General features: G+C 32.1%; 1 protein-coding gene across 2 annotated transcripts in view; it reads right to left on the bottom strand.

Annotated features, from left to right (window-relative positions):
- Positions 1–22,338, bottom strand: part of LOC148236195 (LIM domain transcription factor LMO4.2) — a 158,842-nt gene that overhangs the window by 93,451 nt on the left and 43,053 nt on the right. For both annotated transcript variants that reach the window (XM_088185136.1, XM_088185137.1), the window contains one exon: positions 11,779–12,244. In XM_088185136.1, the coding sequence (XP_088041262.1) occupies positions 11,779–12,161 (383 nt within the window). In that variant the 5' untranslated portion in view covers positions 12,162–12,244. The remainder of the gene's footprint in view (positions 1–11,778; positions 12,245–22,338) is intronic.

Below are 22,338 nucleotides of genomic sequence, written 5' to 3'. Positions count from 1 at the left end.
ATTTGACAGTCGATGCAATAAATTTATTAAATTCAATAATTTCTTGAAAGGTGCATTGTTCTGTATTATATTAATTGATAATATAATAATAATAATATTTCGTAAAAGTAATAATATGTAAGATAGAATACCGTTATAATGGATACAACCTTTTGAAATAAAAAAAAATTTTGCTCAACTGTAAAAATTTTTTTTTTACATGTCTTGTGATAAGTGGTAATTTAAGTTATTATAAAGAATAATTTATGACTCCTAATTATTATTAAATAATTATTTTTTTACATATTTTAGTGTAAATACTTTTTTTTTTAATTAGAATTCCAGTTTAAAAATTATATAAATTGATCCGAAAAATTCGGTTTTTAAAAACCATAGCATTTATTCAATGTTACGATGAAAGTAGTTTATATAGGAAAGCGGTGATTCGGTCAGAAAACCGTGAATCTCCAATTTGTAGAAAACACGATTTTTTCGCATAAAAGAATCAATAATTTTTCGATAAAATATTTTTAGCAATTCGCATAGAATGATTGAAATGGTTCTTTTTTTATTTATTTTCACCATTTACTGTAGAATCAGAAGATGTACTGATCTGTACCAAAAATTTTAACACTTTTTATAAAATGAAACTTAATATTTTACCAATGAATGGTACTTCTGTGGGGAGAACGGCACAGGATGGACAAAAGTATTGGTTTTTGCTGCGTTTTTTGTGTGTTATGGGCAAGCGATCGGCTTAAAAAAAATGTGTGACTTTCAAAGATAATTTTTAATAAATATTTTTTTAGTAAATGTGCTTCTTAACATAATGCTCATAAAAAAATATTTGTCACACTGGATTTTCCGGAACAATGTCAATAAAGTGTTACATAAAGATATATTAGAGCTACAGATTGTTTAATAGTTGCTGAAGATTAAAATAATTGACTATAGAAATGAATTTGGAGGATCTAGGATCATTCATAATTTATTTATTGTTTGATTATGTGAACTCAAAGATGTTCAGTCTTATTTTTATTCATATTTGGTATATTTTTTTAGAATCTAAGGTATAGGATGAGACAAAGAAACATGTTTGAAATCTTGTTCTTAAGAAAGAAATCAGAAACATATAATGTAATTTTACTTTTGATATAACACCTTACAGGCCGTTGATAGTAATAAGTAATAATTTTATACATGACTGGCCATTGTTTTAATAAGAATATCGCATGTTTCAACTCTTTCGTAAAATCGAGGCTAGTTATACAATAATGTTGATAACATTAAATATATATGTCAGCTAGTTTGTACCATCTTTACTGATATTGAATGACGCATAAGCTGATCTAAACAATATTTTTAAATGACGCATATCGGATTTTAAAGTGCTAATAATTGATAATGAACACTCAAGACCCTATGACTGCACATTTTTTGCATGGCTTAATACGGCAAAATATGATTCAATTGACTACAAATACTTATTAAAAATAACGTTTAGTGCTGTGCCGATTATTAACATATGTTTAAAATTCACCATCTTTGACAACACTTTTAAGTCCATATTAATCTTTAATTTAATTATTTTTAGTTCAGATAAATGAAATTATATTACTCGGCCGAGTAATCTACGGATTAACCGAGTGACTCGGTTGATGTGATAAACTAGACATAAGGTATATTTAAACTTCAAAATCAATCAATCCCTAAACCAGTTGCTTCCGCCAAGCGCCCCTACTGTACTCACAGAAGCCGGCCTCGCTGACTTACTCACTTACACGATACAATCTAACACGTCCCAATAATTAAGCGCACATGTGGAAAATTTAAAGAGTCACCGACGTCGGACGAGTCCCGCCGGAATCGGTGGTCCCCATGTTGTAAACAGCCTACACGGTAGTCGACCAGGAGCCAATTATAACGGAATGAAAGGGGACCCTCGGTGTAGCCATATTACCCAGCGCCGCTAATTAACTACATCTTTATTGTACAATCGGCCGTACGCTACTGCATCGACAGCGGTTTATTGATCGACGATTATTAATAACACACATGATATACATATATGTATGTATGTATATAAGAGACGTGTCGTTAAAAACAAGAATGTTAACCCTAGCCGAACAAAGCACGCTAATGAGGACTCTGATACGCTTCGTTATCTGAGTGAGATGCGTCCCTCGTCATCGATCCTGCGGGGTTGCTGCGAATGTGTGAATTTACATGTAGACAACAATGAGTGTCAATTAAGATTCGAATAAAATAAAAGTCGGATGTGGCTTAATTATTCACTTGAAAGATGGGAACATGGAGAGGTAACAAATTAACTCGCTTACTTCTTTGAAACTTTCAACACTGATATAAAAGTAAATTTATGAGAAAGAATTTTGTCAAATGATAGTGTCTTTTATTTAATATATGGTAAAATTCCTATCGTTTTTGGTAATGGATCAGTATAGACGTATTTTCGAAATATTTTTTATATCGCTGTATATCAGCAAATTATTTTTGCTATTAACATTTTGATTAAAAATATGTTAAAGTTGATATTTTACAGCTACGCTTAACGTGTGCTTCACTTCATTAAAATATTTTTTCCACTGAGATTTAATTTCATTTTTATATTGACCATTTATGCTTTTTAAATTAATTTTTTATACTAAACTACAAAAAATGCGGTATATTGCTAGCTCGATATTCGATTTTTTTAAATGTCACATTATATAATCAACTAAATCTAAAATTTATATATGTTATTAAAAAATAATTTGTTCGGCCAAAAAAGGGTTAGCTTCATTTATACCGATTTAAAATTAGCGTATAATTTCAGAAAATTATCAGTTTATTAAATCTATTTGGCAGTAACTAATCAAGTTTAATACTAAAAAAATAATGCATATACTCAAGGTCGCCGAGAGCGAGCCCGGGTCTTGGGAAAACAATGAGTCCGGGCCTCATGTCAAAAATGGTATTTTATATATTTTTTAACTTTATAATATAATTTCTTGAATAAATAATAATGGTAAGAGTTAACCATTTCTATGCTACAAATAAATATAATTTTTTTTCTGAAATCATATTTTATGGAAAATATATTAATTATGCATTAAAAATTAATAAAAAATATATACTCATAATATTAATCTGATATTTAATCGTGTATTCTTTGCTGCTCAGTGTTGCCATATAGTGAACTTACAGTCCAGGTCAAAAGCAATAAAATCATGAAAACGCTCGATTATCAAGCGTTTATTAAGACTTTTTATAACGAATGAGAATCGCATAAAGCACATCTAAGCCAAATTTTGACCAATAGGAGAGCGCAAAAAACAATTATCTCTTCTCAGAAGTCAAAAATCCACGTCAAAAGCAATAAAATCGTGCCGTCGCCGTCGCAGTGAGAACGGCGCCGACACGATTTTATTGCTTTTGACGTAAATTTTTATCTTCTGAGAAGTGATTATTGTTTTTGCAGTTCGGTTTGAAAATACTTTGATCTGTCCATATTAATATTGGTAAGGATATTATAATATTTTTAAAACAGTGTAATATCGAAATGAAGACAAATTATGGAGCAATATGTGAGATGCGATATCTGTCTGTAATTAATCTTCCGCTTATTTTCCACTGAGAGATGAGTTGGCTTAGTTTGTATTTTGGACTTAGCCTAATAAAAGTTCTGAAAGTATAATTAGTATTAGAACTTTCATTAGGTTAGGTTTGGGTTTGAACAGCAAATAAACGTTTCGCAACTGTCAAATTGAGCTTCATAGACCAATTTTCCAACCAAAAAAATGTTTATTTCGTTGCTCTCGTAAGCCGTTTTGGAATATATTATATTATATAAATATTATACAAATTAACATACATTTTTCAAAATAAAATTGAATTATTATACAATGTATCCTAATATAGTGATTTTAATATAAGCATGATAACATATTCAAACAAAAAGTAGCTTCAGATAAAAACTAGGTAGGAAATTTCCCTTGTATCCTATCTAATGATGAGAAATATTTATCTGCATTAGCAGTATATATCGGTAGCTAATATTCCAAAACAACAGATAAATACAGGTTGATAGTAAATTACTAAATTGAATTGCATTCCGCATGACAAATCCGAGCATTTTGGCTGAACTAATTGATATGTTTGTTACATGACCGTTGCAGTTCAACTTCTCGATTAACAGTTACTGGAATATATTTTCTGAGAAGACGCCACAAATAGATAGAGTATGTATCAATTTCAATAATTTACGAGTTGGTTTAATCAGAACACTATATGTTTTATTAAGACATAATATTAAGCACAAAAAAGTAATTGGATATTGAAGAGCGAATCAACATAACGACTTTTATAATAGCTCGATTAAGTTAATATCCGCAATTCGCTTAAATGATTTACGATATAATAATCGTATAAAATTGTTTGTGTTTTGTATCTGAGCATGATAATGGTTAACATAATGAAATATATGAAAAACTGCATTTTGATGAATAGCTGCAAGTACAATATATTTACTATTATTTAGATATAATACAAGCTTTCATATTTTATGTTAATTTTATGAATCTTTTACTCTTTAGCAACCGGTAAAGGTCAAGATTTTGAATCAAAATTCGTCAAGTCACTAAAGTTGAACGTAAATTATATTTTATGACTCGCGCCACATTGAAGCACCGTTAATAATTTTTGTACGCCTTTGATTAAAATGATTATGCGACAACTTCTCACAAAAAGAATGCCGTCAGGAACGCGACTTTCTAATCCGTCTCTTAGGATGATGATGAATGAAAATGGCGAGTTGTTTGTTAGTCACTCTCGCGTTTTAGCTAGGACTTCAATAATCGATCCGACGCGGTGTTCGATCTTCTCGATGTCGAAACAAAGCCCAACTCTGACTTCTTTGGGAGAAGAAGAAAGCTGCGTCCAACATCGGAAGGCACTCAGCGCTTTATCGAAACTAATAAATTTCGTCATCGAGATGAATTGACGAGTTCTCGCAGCATCCGAGTTATGCAACTGCCTACATGACAATTCAATTAATGATGTTGGCATAAGTTTCAAAAGAAGCGAGCACCTGTTGGGACGTAGTAAAAATTAGCAGGAGCCAATTCGTTGGCGAAACTTTCCAGTTCCAGAAATTGCTCGCGAGGATGTGTAGGAGCCGTTAGAGCTAATGCCAGACTCTCGTCAGCTTCCCAGGGGAGCCCTAAAAACGTTCATTCCATTTTCCCCTTTAGACTTGCACGTTTTAAGCAGCCACTTTCAGATTTCGGATAACGAGCAGAATCGATCCCACGGTTGTTCTTTGCGAAAAGGCAAAGAAGAACAATTTAGTTGGAAAACTTTCACTTATCTCGGAATTAAGCGTTTAAAAAAGAGAAAAACACGAGACACTTCTTAATTATCGCTGCGCAACCGCTTTTGCTTGCGTGGGTGCATAAATTTATTGTTACAGAAGCTAGAATAGAGAAATTAAGCAAATATATACAGTTCAAGAGTTATTCAATAGGTCACTCACTTTACAAAAAAAAAATATATTTATTCTACCACAAAAGTAGACAAAGACATATACATATATATATACTGACTAAATCATGTCTTCATATTTTAATTATTTTCTAGATATCATCGACATCATTTTTGAAAAAGTTCGTTAAAATTTGCTTTAATACTTACAATTTTTTTTTGTGATACACAGTAAAATTTATAAATACATGTAGTATTAAAATTTACGTGTGACACGTAGTTGTATTAATATTTCTTAAAATGTTAAATGTAGTTAAATATACAGTACTATGCTAAATACTGATGAAAATGTATTTGGACTTCACTAGTGAAAATATAACTTTTATAATAGCGTATTTTTTATAAATAAAAATTCGGGGCTCGAACCCGCAACCTCAGAGTTATTAGTCTGAGACGTTACGGACTACGTTATTCCATCTTTGTGCGCTTTATACATATAATGTAATAAAGTGTTTATTACAATATTTTTTGTGTCGTATCATGGAGTACAACTACTTAACAATTAAATCTTAAATCGGGATATCTTTTTTCAATAAACTTTTATTTTTCAACATTAGCCCCCTTGGTTTTACCGGCGTCAGTGGTAAATAGTCGATCGATAGTTGCGGCGTAGCCCGCGTGCAGTGGATCCGGTAATAAATTAACTGGCCCTAAATAACATGGTCTGCGGCCCGCCGACCGGGGATTATGCAGCAGCGGCTCCGGACGAGGCATGCGAAACCCCGGACGATACCTTTGATTTGTGACCGTCCGATTATTATTCTTAAACATGTACGATTTAAACGTGTCGGTTTGTATTATAGTTTGAATGCGAGTCGTAACACCTGAATTTCAAGTGCTACCTCATAGTAACTGCTACTATAATCCTTGAAGATAGGACTTAAGTAAATGTACAAAAAAATGAATGGCGTCATTTTGTTGATCTACAACATTTTTTTGTAATATAAGGTCTTGTTTGAGTCAATAGAAAAATAATGTGTTAACTAACAACTATATATAAGTACAAAATATTGTGCATCAATATTCAATGCAGTAAAAATGTCATATTTAAAGGTGTTTCGAAAACTTTACAAACCCATAAGCATCACGTGGCTTAAGCCAATTTAAACTGTCTTCTACATGTTTTGTCAGTTTTACTGCAACAACCGTTAATTGCAATGTAGTATGGCATCATTCCAAGAGCTTTGATTTTTATTCGCAGCTCGCTCCGAACTACAAAAGTGGGGCGCGGTTTTAATTAAGATCGTTGATAATGCTATCAGTACGACCTTTATTTAACATTATGTATGCAATAGCGCACGATAAGACTGCAAGCGTGGAAATCGCAATCGCGATAGATGAACAATAATTTATAATATCTGATATTGCGCTTCTAATCTAAAATGCGCCAATTAGAGTAATTATTTGCAAAAATCAGTTAGCAATTAATTCATAAATATGTTGTTGATTTTGCTCATCGTGTTTGGATTCACAGAGCGAGACCCTAGTTCAATGATCAGTGTATGGCATCTGAAGAGAGCCACGCAGAACGCAACTAGTCCCAAATGGCGCGTCGCCGAGGGTTTGCACCTCCGGATAACGTACTCCGTAAACGTGTTTTTATCGGTGTTAATTAGTGTTCAATATATATATATATATATTAAAATATAATTATAAAATAATATTTTTTTAAGAGATTCCTCCTAAAAACTTTCTGATTATACCTTATGAAATCTGGCTAGCAGCTCATAAATGTAATTAAATAATTAGCCTAATAATCTAGACTAAGATTATAATTTAAAAAACTGAAAATGTTGTAGATTAAGGTCATAATTTAGGCTAGGTATTTATAAATTAATATTATAAATAAAATTTATCACCAAATAAAGAACTTTTAAAATTAAATCAAATTTAAAATAGTAATTATGGATAAATTATAACGAAGATGTCAGTCACAAAATAGTTATAATAATTATTTCAACAACTCAAGCTAAAGTACATTTCAAACAATATAATAATATTGCATTTAAATTGCGACACCGGAAAAACCCACTCATTTAAAAATAAATGAGTAATCAGGGTTAAATTTATATAATGATAATGAGACATTGATTTTATAACTTTTCTTTACAATACTGCAAAAAGTGAAATTCAGAATATATTATACAAAAAAAACTTGTAAAATCAACGATGTACTTCATAAATTGAAATGTTGATTCTGAGACACAAAAGTACTGTTATGTCAGACGCATATTACGACACGCAAAAATAGTGTTGACATGAATTTTTATCAAGGTTAATGATTACAATATAAAACTATTATTATTATTATTATTATATAATATATTAATTAGAATCAAATATTTTTATCGTGACACATATTTATGTTGTATGTGTATTCGATTTATATGCAATATTACACACTTATTTAATATAATAATGTATTGTTTTTATGATATCATCTATTTTTTTTATTCATTAACATTTGATACGATAATATAAGTTTTAAGCTTTAAATTAAGTAGTGAGAAAGTGGCATTAGTTGTTAATCTAAAATGTATACCTTATTTTTAGTCATTTGAAATCAGCGTATAATTTTACATATGAATAAAATTATTAAATGTTTGTGGGAATTTTTTTATCGAGTTTAGTGCTAGTGAAAAAATATATAAACATAGTTATGTAACACACTTATCAAAAGCAATGTAACAAACAAATCATACGCTAAAACAAACGCATTATTACAGAACTAAAACGACAAAAAATCTCTAATGATTTTCTTATCAGAAAAATATATTTTTTATTATAAAAATATATAGAGCAAAAAAAAATATACTACACTACATATCCTATTATAATCAACGAAGTATTTTGCCTAAGCAAAAATGATGACCTTACCAAAAAAAAATGACATAGCTAATAAATGATGTTTTATCTTTGTGGAAGAACTATAATACGTGTTTATTTGCATGTAGATATATGATTGCAGGTCTTCATCCTTTATATTACAAGAAAAAATATGTAATTTTTGTAAGGAGTTACAGATGAGGGGAAAAATGGATCCAATTAAAACAGGCAAGGCGACAAAGCTTTGGCTGCGGCCGCCGGCAGTGGCCGAAATGTTTTAATTGAAAGTTCTTTCACGGCAGAATAACATTGTTGAATGTGCGACGTGTGTGTTTTAATGATGGCATTGTGCGCAGACGGCGCGTGAATGATGCGACCAGACACCGATTGTGACGAGGGTGCACCCAGAGAGCTGGTTGGTCATGGAAACCGGAGCAAGAGCTTCTAAAGAACCCCAATGGTTTTGTTAAAAACCCTTGCGAATAGATCTACCACGGATACACGATAGTCTCACAAATTAATTTCTTATCACAGATACATCCTAGGAGCACTCTAAGTTTTGATGAATTCCGGAAGAAGAACACTATCTTTGCTAATTGGTTTTAAAGTAGCTGATTGTTAATATATGTATACATTTTTCATATCTATTCAAATAATCCTCGTAGCTTTCAATGTAATCATTTTTTTAGAAAACCAATTCAGAGAAGTGCTTATCTCACTGCAAACAAAAGGCATTGTTTATGTTTAGATAAAACACAATAATTATCTCGAGAAGACGTCAGATATAAATGAGACATGAGACAGTTCATAATAGAAGCGTTATTAGAAAATGTCGATATTTTGTCCTACTTACTCGTCATATTAGACAAGCATATAATATAAATTTCGATGGTATTGTTAATTATGCATATTCAGAATTTATTTCTCTAAAGATGTTTTAATTGAATAGACAGTTAATTGAACAGTATTTTCGTTGACGTGTATATTTATGAATATAATACAACACATACTATGTATGTGTTGTATAATATAACATATTTAACAGCTAATGAGAACAAAATACATACATAATTCGATTTCTAGAAACATAATATCATTATTTTTTGCTTTAATAATCTATGGTTAGTACGATCGATTCAGAAATAATAAATATTAAAGCAAGATACAGATTTAGCTACATTAGTTTTTAAAAGCAACTTTGTACTTAAAACGTCTGGTCAATTTCTAATCCTGACTATACTAGATTCAGAAATCACAATCAGTGGAGCGCTACTTCTTTCGTCAATATATAGAAATAAAAGAGAGATAGTTATATTTGGGTTACATCCATATAATTTACCTCGAAAGTTAAGGCTTGCGTGTGTAATATTATACAATCAACATGATCGTCATTAATCATTTTTTATATTTCAATTTTATAAAATAAAATAATTGGTTTAATGTATATGTTAATATGGTGAAAGTTATTACGTATCAGAAACTATTTATTTGTAATTCAAAATAAAGAATTGTTTTCTTTTCATAATAAGAGAAGCGTTTAAACTGTTACTTTCCGTACGTGCAGTTAATGTTGGTTTAACGATTACAGAGAACTAAATTTAAAACTGATTTTAAGAAAGATACATATATATTGGTATAAGTCGGTGACTTATCTCTAAAAGATCTGCGATCAAATCTCATATAACCCCTAGTGTTTCTGATTTTTTCGATTATTCCAAATATTACTCATAACTAATAAAAAATCAAGCTAGCTCATGCATAGTGACATATAGTGTTTCTTCTCGGGAATTTCTCTAAAAAAAATGCCAAATCGAGAATTCCATTTTTCGAGAAATTTGCTGAATTTTTTATTAAAAAATCATTTTATTTTTAACTGTTTTACAACCACTGCGTTTTTATATCGCTGCATAAGAAAGGGTAGGTCAGTGCCAGATGCTTGAAAATATTCACGCTTTCTCAAAAGCAGTCAGAGGTCGAAAGTATTTTAATGGCATTTTTAACGATTTTCTCAACTACATAGAAGGAATCGCTCCGCGTGGGAATTAGCAGTTTGAAAAAATGTATGGAGCTTCCACAGAGTTACGCCATAAAATGTGTCTGTAGACGAATTTAAATCTCGTTTTTTCAATAATCTAAAGAGTTTTTTTATCTTTATCTTGTTCAAAATATGAATAAAAGCAAAGAAGTAACTTGACAAAGTTCTACGAATCAGTTATAATACTGGAGCCTGGAATTCTTTTGAAACTCAATGCTCTGTAATCAATAGATCGGTCCATTCTATTCTTTCGTTAATTGTAATATATTATTCCATTAAAACAATTCATTATCCCATCGCAGTTTTTCTCTTCAGCGATCATCTGTTCTCTATTCATTAATTATGTAAGATATCAACAATAATAATCTGTATTATTGTAATCACATACAATATACTACATAGTTTTTAGAATATATTTTTATTTATCAAAATAAGAATATCCATTTATCGAGAAATGAGAAACATCGAGACACCAGAATTCCTAGAGTGACATATATTGATTTTAAGCTAAAATAATAGTTTATAATTAGTACAATATATGTATCTGATGTCACTGGTTTCAGCTTGGTGTCTCACTACTTACTTAGTAGTTATAGATTGTGTTTACTATATTGTCATGTTTCAATGGAAGATTTACAATAAATAAATAAAAGCGCAATTAAGACTGCGTTTCAAAAAAGATGTAAAGCGGTGCTTATAAAAATAAAATCACCGTGAATAATGCATTTCTAAAAGATTTTTTTGAGAAACCCCTTCCCTTTGGCATGCAAAAAGGATATTCTTGAGACAGTGGATTTTGAGCAGTCGACCAAATATGACAATGCGTACATAGCTAGGGTAGGGCAGAAGTGAGAGATAAGGGCGTGCATTCCGCATGCTCTTATCTCTCACTCACTCTCGTCGCTTAGCACGCGAGCGAGCGAAAAGAAAAGTATCTCACCGTACGCGCCTGGTATCATATAATTTTAATATCTTATGATTTTTTATTTGCTTCTTTCTATGTATTATTTTAATTATATATATTTTTCTATATTGAAATAATACAATGTACTATTTTCGACCATCGTGACACATTGTGATTGTGGTCTTAATTTAATTTAAATAAATAAATAAAATTCGAAGAAAAAAAAATAGCGTAGTTCTATAACGTTAGCATCAATAAGTATTTAGAGAATCTGACTATACATAGTTTTTTACCAAGAGCAACGAGCATATACTTTACATGATCTATGGTTCAAAAAGAAAAATCAAAAATTGAAGTATCAATATCGACCGGGAGTTCTAGTATATTTTGGGAAAAGAGCATGGATGTTGCTCAACTATCAATAAGATAAGGGATGCTAGTACAAGTCAAAGACTAGAGTGATTGATTACATATATTGAATGGTCTGATTTCTTACCTCGTATAATCCGTTTTGCATAATATCATGCCGCCCTTGGTGAAGCACGACGACCCTATCTCCGCGAGCATGGCTCCGCAACAGGAACACTTTAGGCAGCCGTTGTGCCAGTACCGGTCGAGCGCGTGCAGGAGGAAGCGCTCGACGATCTTGCCGCCGCAGCCAGCGCACTGCTTCAGCGCCGGGCTGTTGTTGTTGTTGTGATGTGGAAGGTGGTGCGGGTGGTGCTGGTGGTGCGGCGGCAGGTGAGCTGGGTGCTGGTGGGCGTGAGGGTATCCCGACGGCGGGTGACCGTTGAGCGGGAACGGTCCGCCGTCCGGTGAGGGCGGATGAGGCGGATGCGGCGAGCTCAGCTCCGAGTATGGGTGGTAGTGAGGGTTCATGGTGGCGAGCGCGCCGGCGGCCAGCTTGAGGCCTGGAGCGGCGAGGACGCCGAGGACTCAGTCGATGAGAACACACGCCACCTCTGAAATCATAATAAAAAAACACTACTTAGTACGCAATCGTAATCACGTTGATGTAACCTGGCTGTTGATCAAGTGTTAAAAAATATTTTGATCTTTAACTTCGCACCAGTTATAAAAAATAATATTCGTATCATCATCGTAGGAAAGTGCAGCGATTCAGCGCGGGCGTTAGTCCGATCTGAAGAGCCTGGTGCTCCATGAGCAGTGCCTTCTTCCCCGTTCTAATTAGGCTCACATTCCGTTTTCGCGTTTAATTTCGCCTGCGGTTTCGCACTAATTACGTTACACATAGAAGCAATTCGTCCGAACCACCACAGAAAAACACTCAACCTTCTCAACCATTGCATTCGAGCTCAACCCTCGAAAGCAATCGGAAATTTCACAAATATTTGAATTTTGATTGCAATCCGGTTGCTTATTGGTAAACAAGCTTTGATTATTCTTTAATGAATACTTGTTTTAAGTTGTTTAATTAAGTTTTATGGCGACAGTGCCGCTTCATTGGATGAAGGGCTGCAGATTAATCCGAAACGCCCGGGCGCCGTAATTGAAGGGGGAAACCTTCGCTCCTCGGCCACCTGCTTCGCTAATTGGCCGCTTTCATTACGGACACTGTCAGCAAGCAACCTTCGGCCTCCTTGCTTTCTCTCTCTCCCCGTTTTAGTTGGACCCGCAGTCGGGATTAGGACTGTCCTCAAATATCGAAGATTAAAACTTTCCATAGAGCACATATAGTATTTGGCGAATAATCTTTGTCTAACGTGACAAAATTGAATGACAATAAAGAAGTAATTTTCTAAATGTATTAGATCAATAATAAAATAGTATACATATTGGTATAATACACATAGGGCTTCCCACCCTAAAATGTTTTTAAATAAACACCTTGTTATTTTTAACGGGTACTTGTTCATTTTAATCTCAACATATTCAATTTCTTCATATGAAATATATATTACACACAATTTTCAAGATGCGTAATTCTTCTATTTCGCAAAACCCGTTTAGAGATTAAGTGGGTAGTGAGAGCGGTGTATCTAAGGGGCAAGAAATCCCCATTTAACAGTCCGAAAGTATTGTTTCACAATGTGAGTTTTATGATACTTTGCCGTTTAACAAAAAATAAAAATGGAGTATTTGCAACAAATACACACGGCATACTCGGAAGACAAAAAAAATATAGTCTTTTATTATTTACCGTCAGTGATTAATGATCGTTAGATTCTTGCTCGCTCGTTATCCATCGGTTGATGGTTAGCACCGTAACACGAGATGTGAACAGAACTATTCCAATACAATTTTGATATTAACTACACAGTATAAATTATTTGATTAAATAATTCATATTTATTATAGTTTAAGAAGTAATAAAAAATTCCGATAAAAGAGCAAATTCCGCAAGCGATCCATTAATAAAAGATTATCAATTTTTATTCAAAATTGTATGATGCTTTCAAGTTTATAATCCGCGAAAGTTCACAATGGTCAGCACATGTTATTCTTTTGACTCATAGTAGAAACACATTTTTTCTGTCAACGATATATTGGGACGGGTGAGCCGTTTCACGTGTTTTTACAATAAACAAATTCATATATTAAAATTGTCCTACCTTCACGGATAAAAGGCGAAACAAGAGTGGTTCTGAAATATTTCTATGTCATTTTTTATATCTTACTTTGGTTTCATAACAAAAATTAATCTTGACTGTGGATAGTAAAGTTGTCCAGTGACAATAGCTCATATATAACGTATCGCCTAGGGTCTGCGCCCCCAGAAAATGTGCTCCATAAACCATGTATTCATTTTTAAAATATATTATATTAAAAATCAATTGAATATATATGTAGAAAGTATAAAGGCTTTTGATGCGGTAAAAACAGCGATATACTTCATTTATAATTTTTTTTTTTTTTTGAAAAAGAATGCATTTAAATGTTAATTAATTACATCTTGATTACAAAAAGCAACGTTGCGTGATGTTTTTCGTTTTTAGTTTTTTTGCTCTATATGAGTTAAGTACATAGAAATAAAAATATATGTATAAAATATGAAATGATGAGTTTTGGAGCCATGACCATTTGATTGCAAGTGCGCTGTTGTAAACGGAATGTTTGTAAAATGCAGCGGTACTCTGAAAATCCAAATGATGCATTACTAATTGCCAATATGAATGAAAGTCCAATTCGGTACCGTCTGGTTAGCATACCTACACATAGATTTGTGCATATGCGTAAGTGAAGTGCATGCGCTAATTATAGACACTGCTAAAAGCGTGACTAAGCTTGCCGTTCTCCTGTCTGCTATTTCTTTTATGCATTCTCAGTGTTTTCTTGTGCTTCTTATTTTCGAGATTGTTACCAATGAAGAGATTTCAATCAAGATGTGCCGAGTCTGCGAATTAAATTTGAGTTCACAATTAGAATCAAGAAGCACAGTGGTTGTTTATTATTTTATTTTAACTTATCAAAATAACAACTTGGTACTACTTGTCCTTTTAATTTATATCGTGTATGGAATGTAGGAATTGATGAATATTATATTATTTTAATTCCGGTTATGGATGTTTATCGTTATCAATAATTAAAATAAAATCGAGCTAGTCTATAATAAATAAAATAGATTTTCAGTTTGGGGTCTAATTACTTATTTAGTATTTGTTGATTGTGATTGTGTTTACACAGTTGTAACGCATTGGGTTAACTTGTTTCAACAGAATATTTACAATAAATAAATAAATTTAAAATAGATGTACTTTGTATATCAGTGTTTTATTATTTTTTGTTATGGGTAGAGTCAATAAAATAACTTAAAATGATATAAATTATCATATACATGCATATATAAAAAAAATTATCTTCATTTTTTAAATTTAATTTTAAAATGATTAAGTGATATTTGGCTTATACTGTAGTTACATTAAAATAATATATTGAAATAGATTACAATTAAATTGTATGTCAAGAAAAAATATTTTCCTAAGCCCAAGCAAAATTTATACAATAACGTTGGCACCTGATATATTAAAGACTTGATATGATATATAAAAAATGAACCAATTTAAAATCTATTTTTTAAAGTAAAATGCTTCCATTATTAGTTTTGTTATAATACACTTAAATAACAAAGATAGTATCAATTAATTAAAAACAACGTAAGACAAAGAAGCCCAGATTTATCATCGGGCTTACCCAAATGAGTCATTCGAAATCAGTGCGCCATGTCCACACACCATAAAGCAATTTATTTACCGTCAAATAAATTAACTTTAATGCGTTCCTTTTAGCTTAACAAAATGCCATTTTTTTATTCTCGCAATCGACCAGCACGATAATTAATGAAGCGTTAATAAATCATTTGCTAAAAGCTAGAACTAGAATTTCGGATAGAACCGTTATGCAAATTCAGATAACTCATTCGAACGCGTTGTCTATTATTTATTTCATCCGAATTGACACCAGTGTAAAATAATAATTTATTTTCTATCTTTTATTTGCGCCAATATTTTGGCCAGCCCTGCAATCATTGAAATCTATCGTATATGTTTTCTCAACCATAAATCAAGTTTTGTTTAAGTATAAACGCCGAATCCTACAAAAGTGCGTTTTCGCCCGAGGCTAAAGTAACCCTTGTCCGCAAACCCATAATTAGAAATGGTACTTGAGATTCGTAGGCGTAAACCCTGGCAATGGGCGAATGCAACAACGCCAAGATGTTTATCTTTAACCATCTTTGTGGCACAACACTACAATTTCACAGGCCGTTCCGAATGTGTACCAAAACACTGCAACGTGTTATTATTATACCGACCTAGTCGTTCGTTTTTTTTTCTCCGTGCCTCTCTTTCGCATGCACACACACCTATTCATTAGGTCAGTATAATCAAACTCCAATATACGGATAATTTCCAGTATAAATACTCGAGCGAGACGTATCATTATTCAATCAAATGTATCTAAAACTTTTTTTATGTTGTTGTGGTGGTTACGCTGCCCTCAAGAAGAGTTAACCAACACATACGTAAACCTAACGAGCGACTTCTTCGATTTAATGAATATAATTCGAGAGTCATTACCGAAACGAAAGAACATGTGTAAGTATTCAAATACAGACACGCAAACGTGATTCGTTATACATTATGCTGGCGCATATGAAATGTCGGGAAAATTGTCATGGTCATAAATATCTTAAATATGTACAACCTCTATAAATGTTGAGTGCTTTTAAGAACTAACTATTTATGATAAAGAAAATGAAAAGAAGCAATTGTAATAATATGCATATACACTATAATAAAAATGCTTTTTACAAAAAATTTCAGATTTAATTATTTTGAAGCTGAGATTAAGACTCTTTTTATTATTTAAATAATGCTTAGAACATATTTTTGTAATTACTTATTTATATGAATTGTTTCAATGGGATATTATATTTTTTGACATTATATTTATATGTAAAATCATGCGCCGATTTCTAATTTATACAAGTAAATAAACAACTCCTGTTTTAAAAACATAAGAGGTACTGCTTATTTTTTATATCAGATCTCATTTTTTCATAAGGATTCATGTAAATCCGTGAATATTTTTACACTGATTATAAATCTGTATAGATAAAATAAGCTTTTATAAGTCTATATTGCTATAAATATTTGTCAGAATATACCGAAATTGCTCGTTACTTGCAGTAATTTTTTATGACATATGTATATAGATTTTAAATGTAATTAATATTACAAAACATTTTAATAAAAATAGTTTAAATTAGCATATAATATTATATTTACATGAGGAAATTACGTAAGAAAAAATTACATGTAAAAATTACACCAGTAATAAATAAGCAATTGTGTTACTTTAGGTGTGTAATTTTATCACAAGTTTATACCGGAATTGCTCGATTTTTTTACGATTTTTATAAACTTTACCTGTTGTCAATTTTATTTAAGTTGAAAAAAATATTGCATACTATAAAACACTAATCACTGTTTTTAAATCAGCACATAATATTTCAATTACATTATTAAATCACACAAGAAAAAATACTACATGTAATAAATTCACAAAATGTGTAATTTTATGATAAAATAATGTAATTCTTACCAAGTAATTTTTTTCTTGTGTTATTTTATCACGTGTACTTTATTCCTGTGTAATTTTACCGTGACACATAATTACATATACATGTAGAATTAATTATGTAATATTAAAATATTATGCAATAAGTTAGTTGTTAAGACCAAGTTGTGAGTATGATTGTTAAGAGCAAGATAATGCGATTAGAGTTTAGAAATCGCGTGGTAAAAATCGGCATTTTTTACTTTGTGATTACTGCATTCGATAAATACTACATAAATAAGTATATGAACGTCTTTTTGATAAGAGTTCAATAGCCTGATATGTATATGTATGTAAAAATATGCTTCAATTTAAAATCTTTTATATGAAGTTTATTTTAGTTTTTTTAGGTACAAGTATATGTGTCAAAACCATAAAATTGGTCGTAAACCGGGGTATTTTTAATAACATATATAGATTGTATCATTATATTTACTAATATGAACTTTGAAACAAATGAAAAGGAATAGCAACTCGTCTCGAAAGTAAGACTTTACAATGGAAGAGAGATCTCGGGACTAAAAAATTGAGTTAATAATCGTTAATATTTCACTGAACCACTATTAGCACATCTGTCTTGAGGCGTTAATCATTCGTAAGTAGCAATACGTAGTGGAAAAAATACATTTTGTTTAGAAAGAACGCGCAATAGACAATGCGTACAAATGATTATTTTTTTACCGCTTAACAGATTCAAGAAGCGATGCAATTGGCCCACCAGCATTCTTATCTGCGATTCGCCAGAGCTGTTTCGAACCAGCAATATAAAATAATTGACATTTGGTCACAAAGGGACAGACGGGCAAACAGGCAGCCAGAGAGAGGAAGATACAACTAGAGACGCACCAGAAGAATTGCCAAGGAATAACAGTATTAGACACATCAACGGATCGCCCAGCAACATTACAGAAACACACCACGACACTCCAGCAAAGATGCTCCGACATCCAATATCTGCTATTTTGACTCAACCATTATATAGCTGCAGCTACACTATCATATATATATATGGTATTTAATGTATGCTTATAAAATAAACTGTTACTAGCTTTTTCAGCGTTTATTTTAGCTGCAAAGTCACACCTCTTTCGCATTAAAACTTGAAAGAACTATACATAGTAGACAAAAATATGATAGATTAAAAACATACATATTAATTGTTTAATTAAATATATGTGGTAAAAAAATTGCAAGGTATGTAAAATAGTGTCTAATCTATTACCTGCACTTAAAATACTAAATATGTTAGCAAAAATACATATTTCTATTCTAATACTCAATCAACAAAAATAATAAAGCATCTTCAATAGTTCATGGATTTTTAAAAACATATTTTAAATAATTTATCTTACTTTATTTTTTCAAATAACGTCACTATAAAAAAATAGCAATCGACTGCATATTATGGGACGCTTTATATGTAAATATTAATAATATATGAATGTATATGGACGTCATGTAAAAGTACCACTAGACCACGGCGATCGATGAACACCATTAAATAATGGTTACTGTATTCAGATTGTATCGTTTTTAAGAATGAATTATGTATTGTATCGGGGTCGAGTTGGAAAATTGCTTTTGAAAATGAACTTATGGAACGTGACGTTCGTGTATTGTATGATTTTTTTAAACATACGATAATTCTGCCGTTCACGTGCATTTTACTCTGATATAGTATTAGAACAATTGGAGATTTGGCGTGCTTCACAACAACAAAAAAATATTAATCTCTCCTTCTCGCATAACACTTAACCCCAATTTTAATCTTGAACCGCCATCGTTTAACTCAATTACACACACACACACACACACACACATTCATATTTTAATTAAATTAATTCAAACGCCGAATTAACGTCCGTCTGCCCGCGTACAGAGTCGTCGAGTTAACCGCGAGCCATTACGGCCGTTTAATGACACAATTTATCAAATGCCCCATAAGGAGTAATGACACTAATTTTATTATTTGCGTTTTCTGCGGTTCTGCCCTGTATCAGTATACAAGCAGGCGAAGCTATTACATTATAAGCCGCAAATTACGGGCTACGCCCCCGTTTCGCAACACTCTCGAGGGGTTGGTTCATTTTTTCTAGTTTTGTGCCATTTAATTTATTTTATTTTAAAAACTTTAAGAATCCTGGTTGGAAACAGTATTGATATGTAAATTGGTGTAAGATGTTTCATGACAATATCATCAAAACCATGCACTGGTTAATCGAAAAGGTTCAATTCTCTTTTACGACGCATTGACTCTTTTGATTGAGCTATGAAATATTGCCTCATCCGTCATACATCACTAACAGATTATCATTTGTTTTAACATTTCGATAATTCCTGATAGATCGTAATATTCTCTACATGCATTTAGGCGATACATTAGTACATAAATTTCACATAATTTTATATAAAAATTATGAAGATAAATAGTGTGCTCCATAGACTAAGTACTGATGGAAAAACTGGGATTGTCTGATGGCTCTCGTGTGATTGCTTTTCTCTCTCGGTTTACTTCGGATGCCGCCTGTCTGTCTGAGCTCGTCTCTCGTCCCGAATCGTTTGATAATCCGTCGATGTGACAAGTGTCACGTCTTTTATATTCATGATTCGAGACGACTCTGGCGAATCACAGATGCAAATGTTGGTAGGCCAATTGCATCACTTGATGATTCGCTAACGCGAAACTTTTGAAGATTGTTAATACAAAGGATACATGACAATACAATGTTTTACACAGGATATACGCAGGGTCTATCGCGCATCCTTCAAGCACAAAAAGGTAGTTTTTCTGGTGCTTACTATTGTTAGGCCTTTTGTATGGTTATGTATTTGTCATAAAATTGTTGTTTAAATAACCTCAGAGTTAACGGTGCAGTTGGTTGGACCCCCCACAAAACCAGTTGCCAAATTTATAGACTCTTAACATAACCGTTATTCAAAATATTTAACTGGATTTTCAGTAGACAATAACAAATAATATGTTTCTACCCTGAATCATCACATAGGCCAAGTGATTGAAAACAGAAAGAGATGTATTATATACGAGCGAACACAGCGTACTAAACTCACTTCAACGGGAATTTCGCTTCTATTCAAACGAGCTAGCACCAAGCGGAGCTATGCCGAGTATCGACCGAGAAGACCGTAAAAGAAATCGCTTTCCACTGACTTGAAGACTGCGTCACACAAAATTGGTTAATTTAAAAAAATATATTAAAAACTTAATTCATTCAAAAATTTGTAAAGCAATAATTTTTTTAAATAATCATACTTTTTAAAGTTTTTGGGACCCGTGGTGTAGAATACGAAGAGTCGAAGAAGAATATCTAGCTGATTGCATATACCCAAAGTCAAATATTGTGGCGGAAGCGTTATAGTCTAGGGTTGCATGGCAGCAGCAGGGGTGGGAAATCTGTACACTTGCAAGGATAGTATAATTAGTGATATATATTTTAATAATGGATTCCTACTGGAAAATATTTTAAGCATAGATTCCAGAAAGAAAACGCTTCCTGCCATACTTCCCTTAAAAAGCAGGGATTTGGTTTGCATCAAATTGCATTGGTTTGACGCTTTTAGAATGGCCTACAGTCACCTGACCTAAGTCCCATAGAGCATTTATGAGCCAAATTAAAAGGAAGGGCTGCCCAACACAATTGCAATTCTAAAATTGAGCTGCGAGAAAAAATGCAGATGGAATGGAGAAAATTGTCTTCGTCCACCTGCAATTCATTAGTTGACAGTATGCCAAATATAGTTGCAGCTGTAATTACATATGAGGGTGGGCCAACTAAATATTAAAAATAAGCTTAAAATAAATACTTTAAACAACCTTTATGGGATTTTTTATTTTCACGTTTTTTTTGAGATTTAACACATTTATTGGCGTGCCCCATTATTATGGCCAAGCCTGTATATGAATGACCTAACTCGATTTAAATTCATCATCAAGATATTAATCCTTAAGAATAAGAAAAGCTTCAAAAACCTTAATTATTGTATAATTATACTATATCACTAATTCCAATTTTCAAGAACGATTGAAATATAAAAATATTGGGATTCGTGTGGGATTCGAACTTTTGATCCCTAAATTAAAATTGTTTTACCTTTCTCTTCCATACAATGTTTATTCACTTATCCTGAAATAAACTTGGTACTATTTTTATATTTTTGTTAGGTGAAAATGAAGTACTTTGAGCACTTATTCCGGGGGTCTTAATAGAATATCCAGAAATTGCTAATGGAAGGAAAATAAAAAGCAAGGGAAACTCTGTCCTGATTTAAGAACAATCGTAAATAGACTAATTAGGCAATACAGAAACAAATATCAAGTGAATCTGCGTATAGTTTCCAACGTCAGAGATTTTATCAATTGATATATGAGCCAGATAACGTGCAATATACATATATGAGATGGCCACTAAAATAGTTATAAAATGAGTAGTTTCCAACAGTTTAATCCATTTTTATCACTGGCGCTCGAATATGATTCATGTATCATACATCGGCGCAGCTTTCGCACACAAATTAAATCGTATTCATAAATAATTTCTTCTCTGGATCTAACCGAGGCGGTTAACGAAGAACCGGTTACACGAAATGGCAGGCGAACTGGCCGAAGCATCGCGCACCAAAGGATATCAATCAAGCAGGCCATCAAACGGGCCATATTGTCTGGATAATGATGAAAATTAAACAAGCTTAATTGCCGCAAGATTAAAGCCGGCGCTAACGAGCCGACGCTAAACCCATCACGATGCGTCGGCATTTTTGATCTCGAGATCAATATTGGTTTTGCGGATTGCCGTTCGAGTATCCTCCATCGTATGGTAAAGTCGATAGAAGGAATAAATTCGTATTAAAACACGATTGAATACAACACCTTGAAATTGTGAAAGTCATTCATTTATTTTAATTGTATGTTCGTACAAAGCAGCTTAAATATGTAAATATATTATATATTTATATAACCAAA

Source organism: Plectrocnemia conspersa, unplaced genomic scaffold (assembly GCF_051122295.1).
Source record: "Plectrocnemia conspersa isolate PC_06_02 unplaced genomic scaffold, ASM5112229v1 ptg000004l, whole genome shotgun sequence".
In the NCBI taxonomy this organism is placed as follows: Eukaryota; Metazoa; Arthropoda; class Insecta; order Trichoptera; family Polycentropodidae; genus Plectrocnemia; species Plectrocnemia conspersa.
The sequence above is the reverse complement of the archived record's forward strand: the minus strand, read 5'-3'. Positions and strand labels throughout refer to the sequence as shown.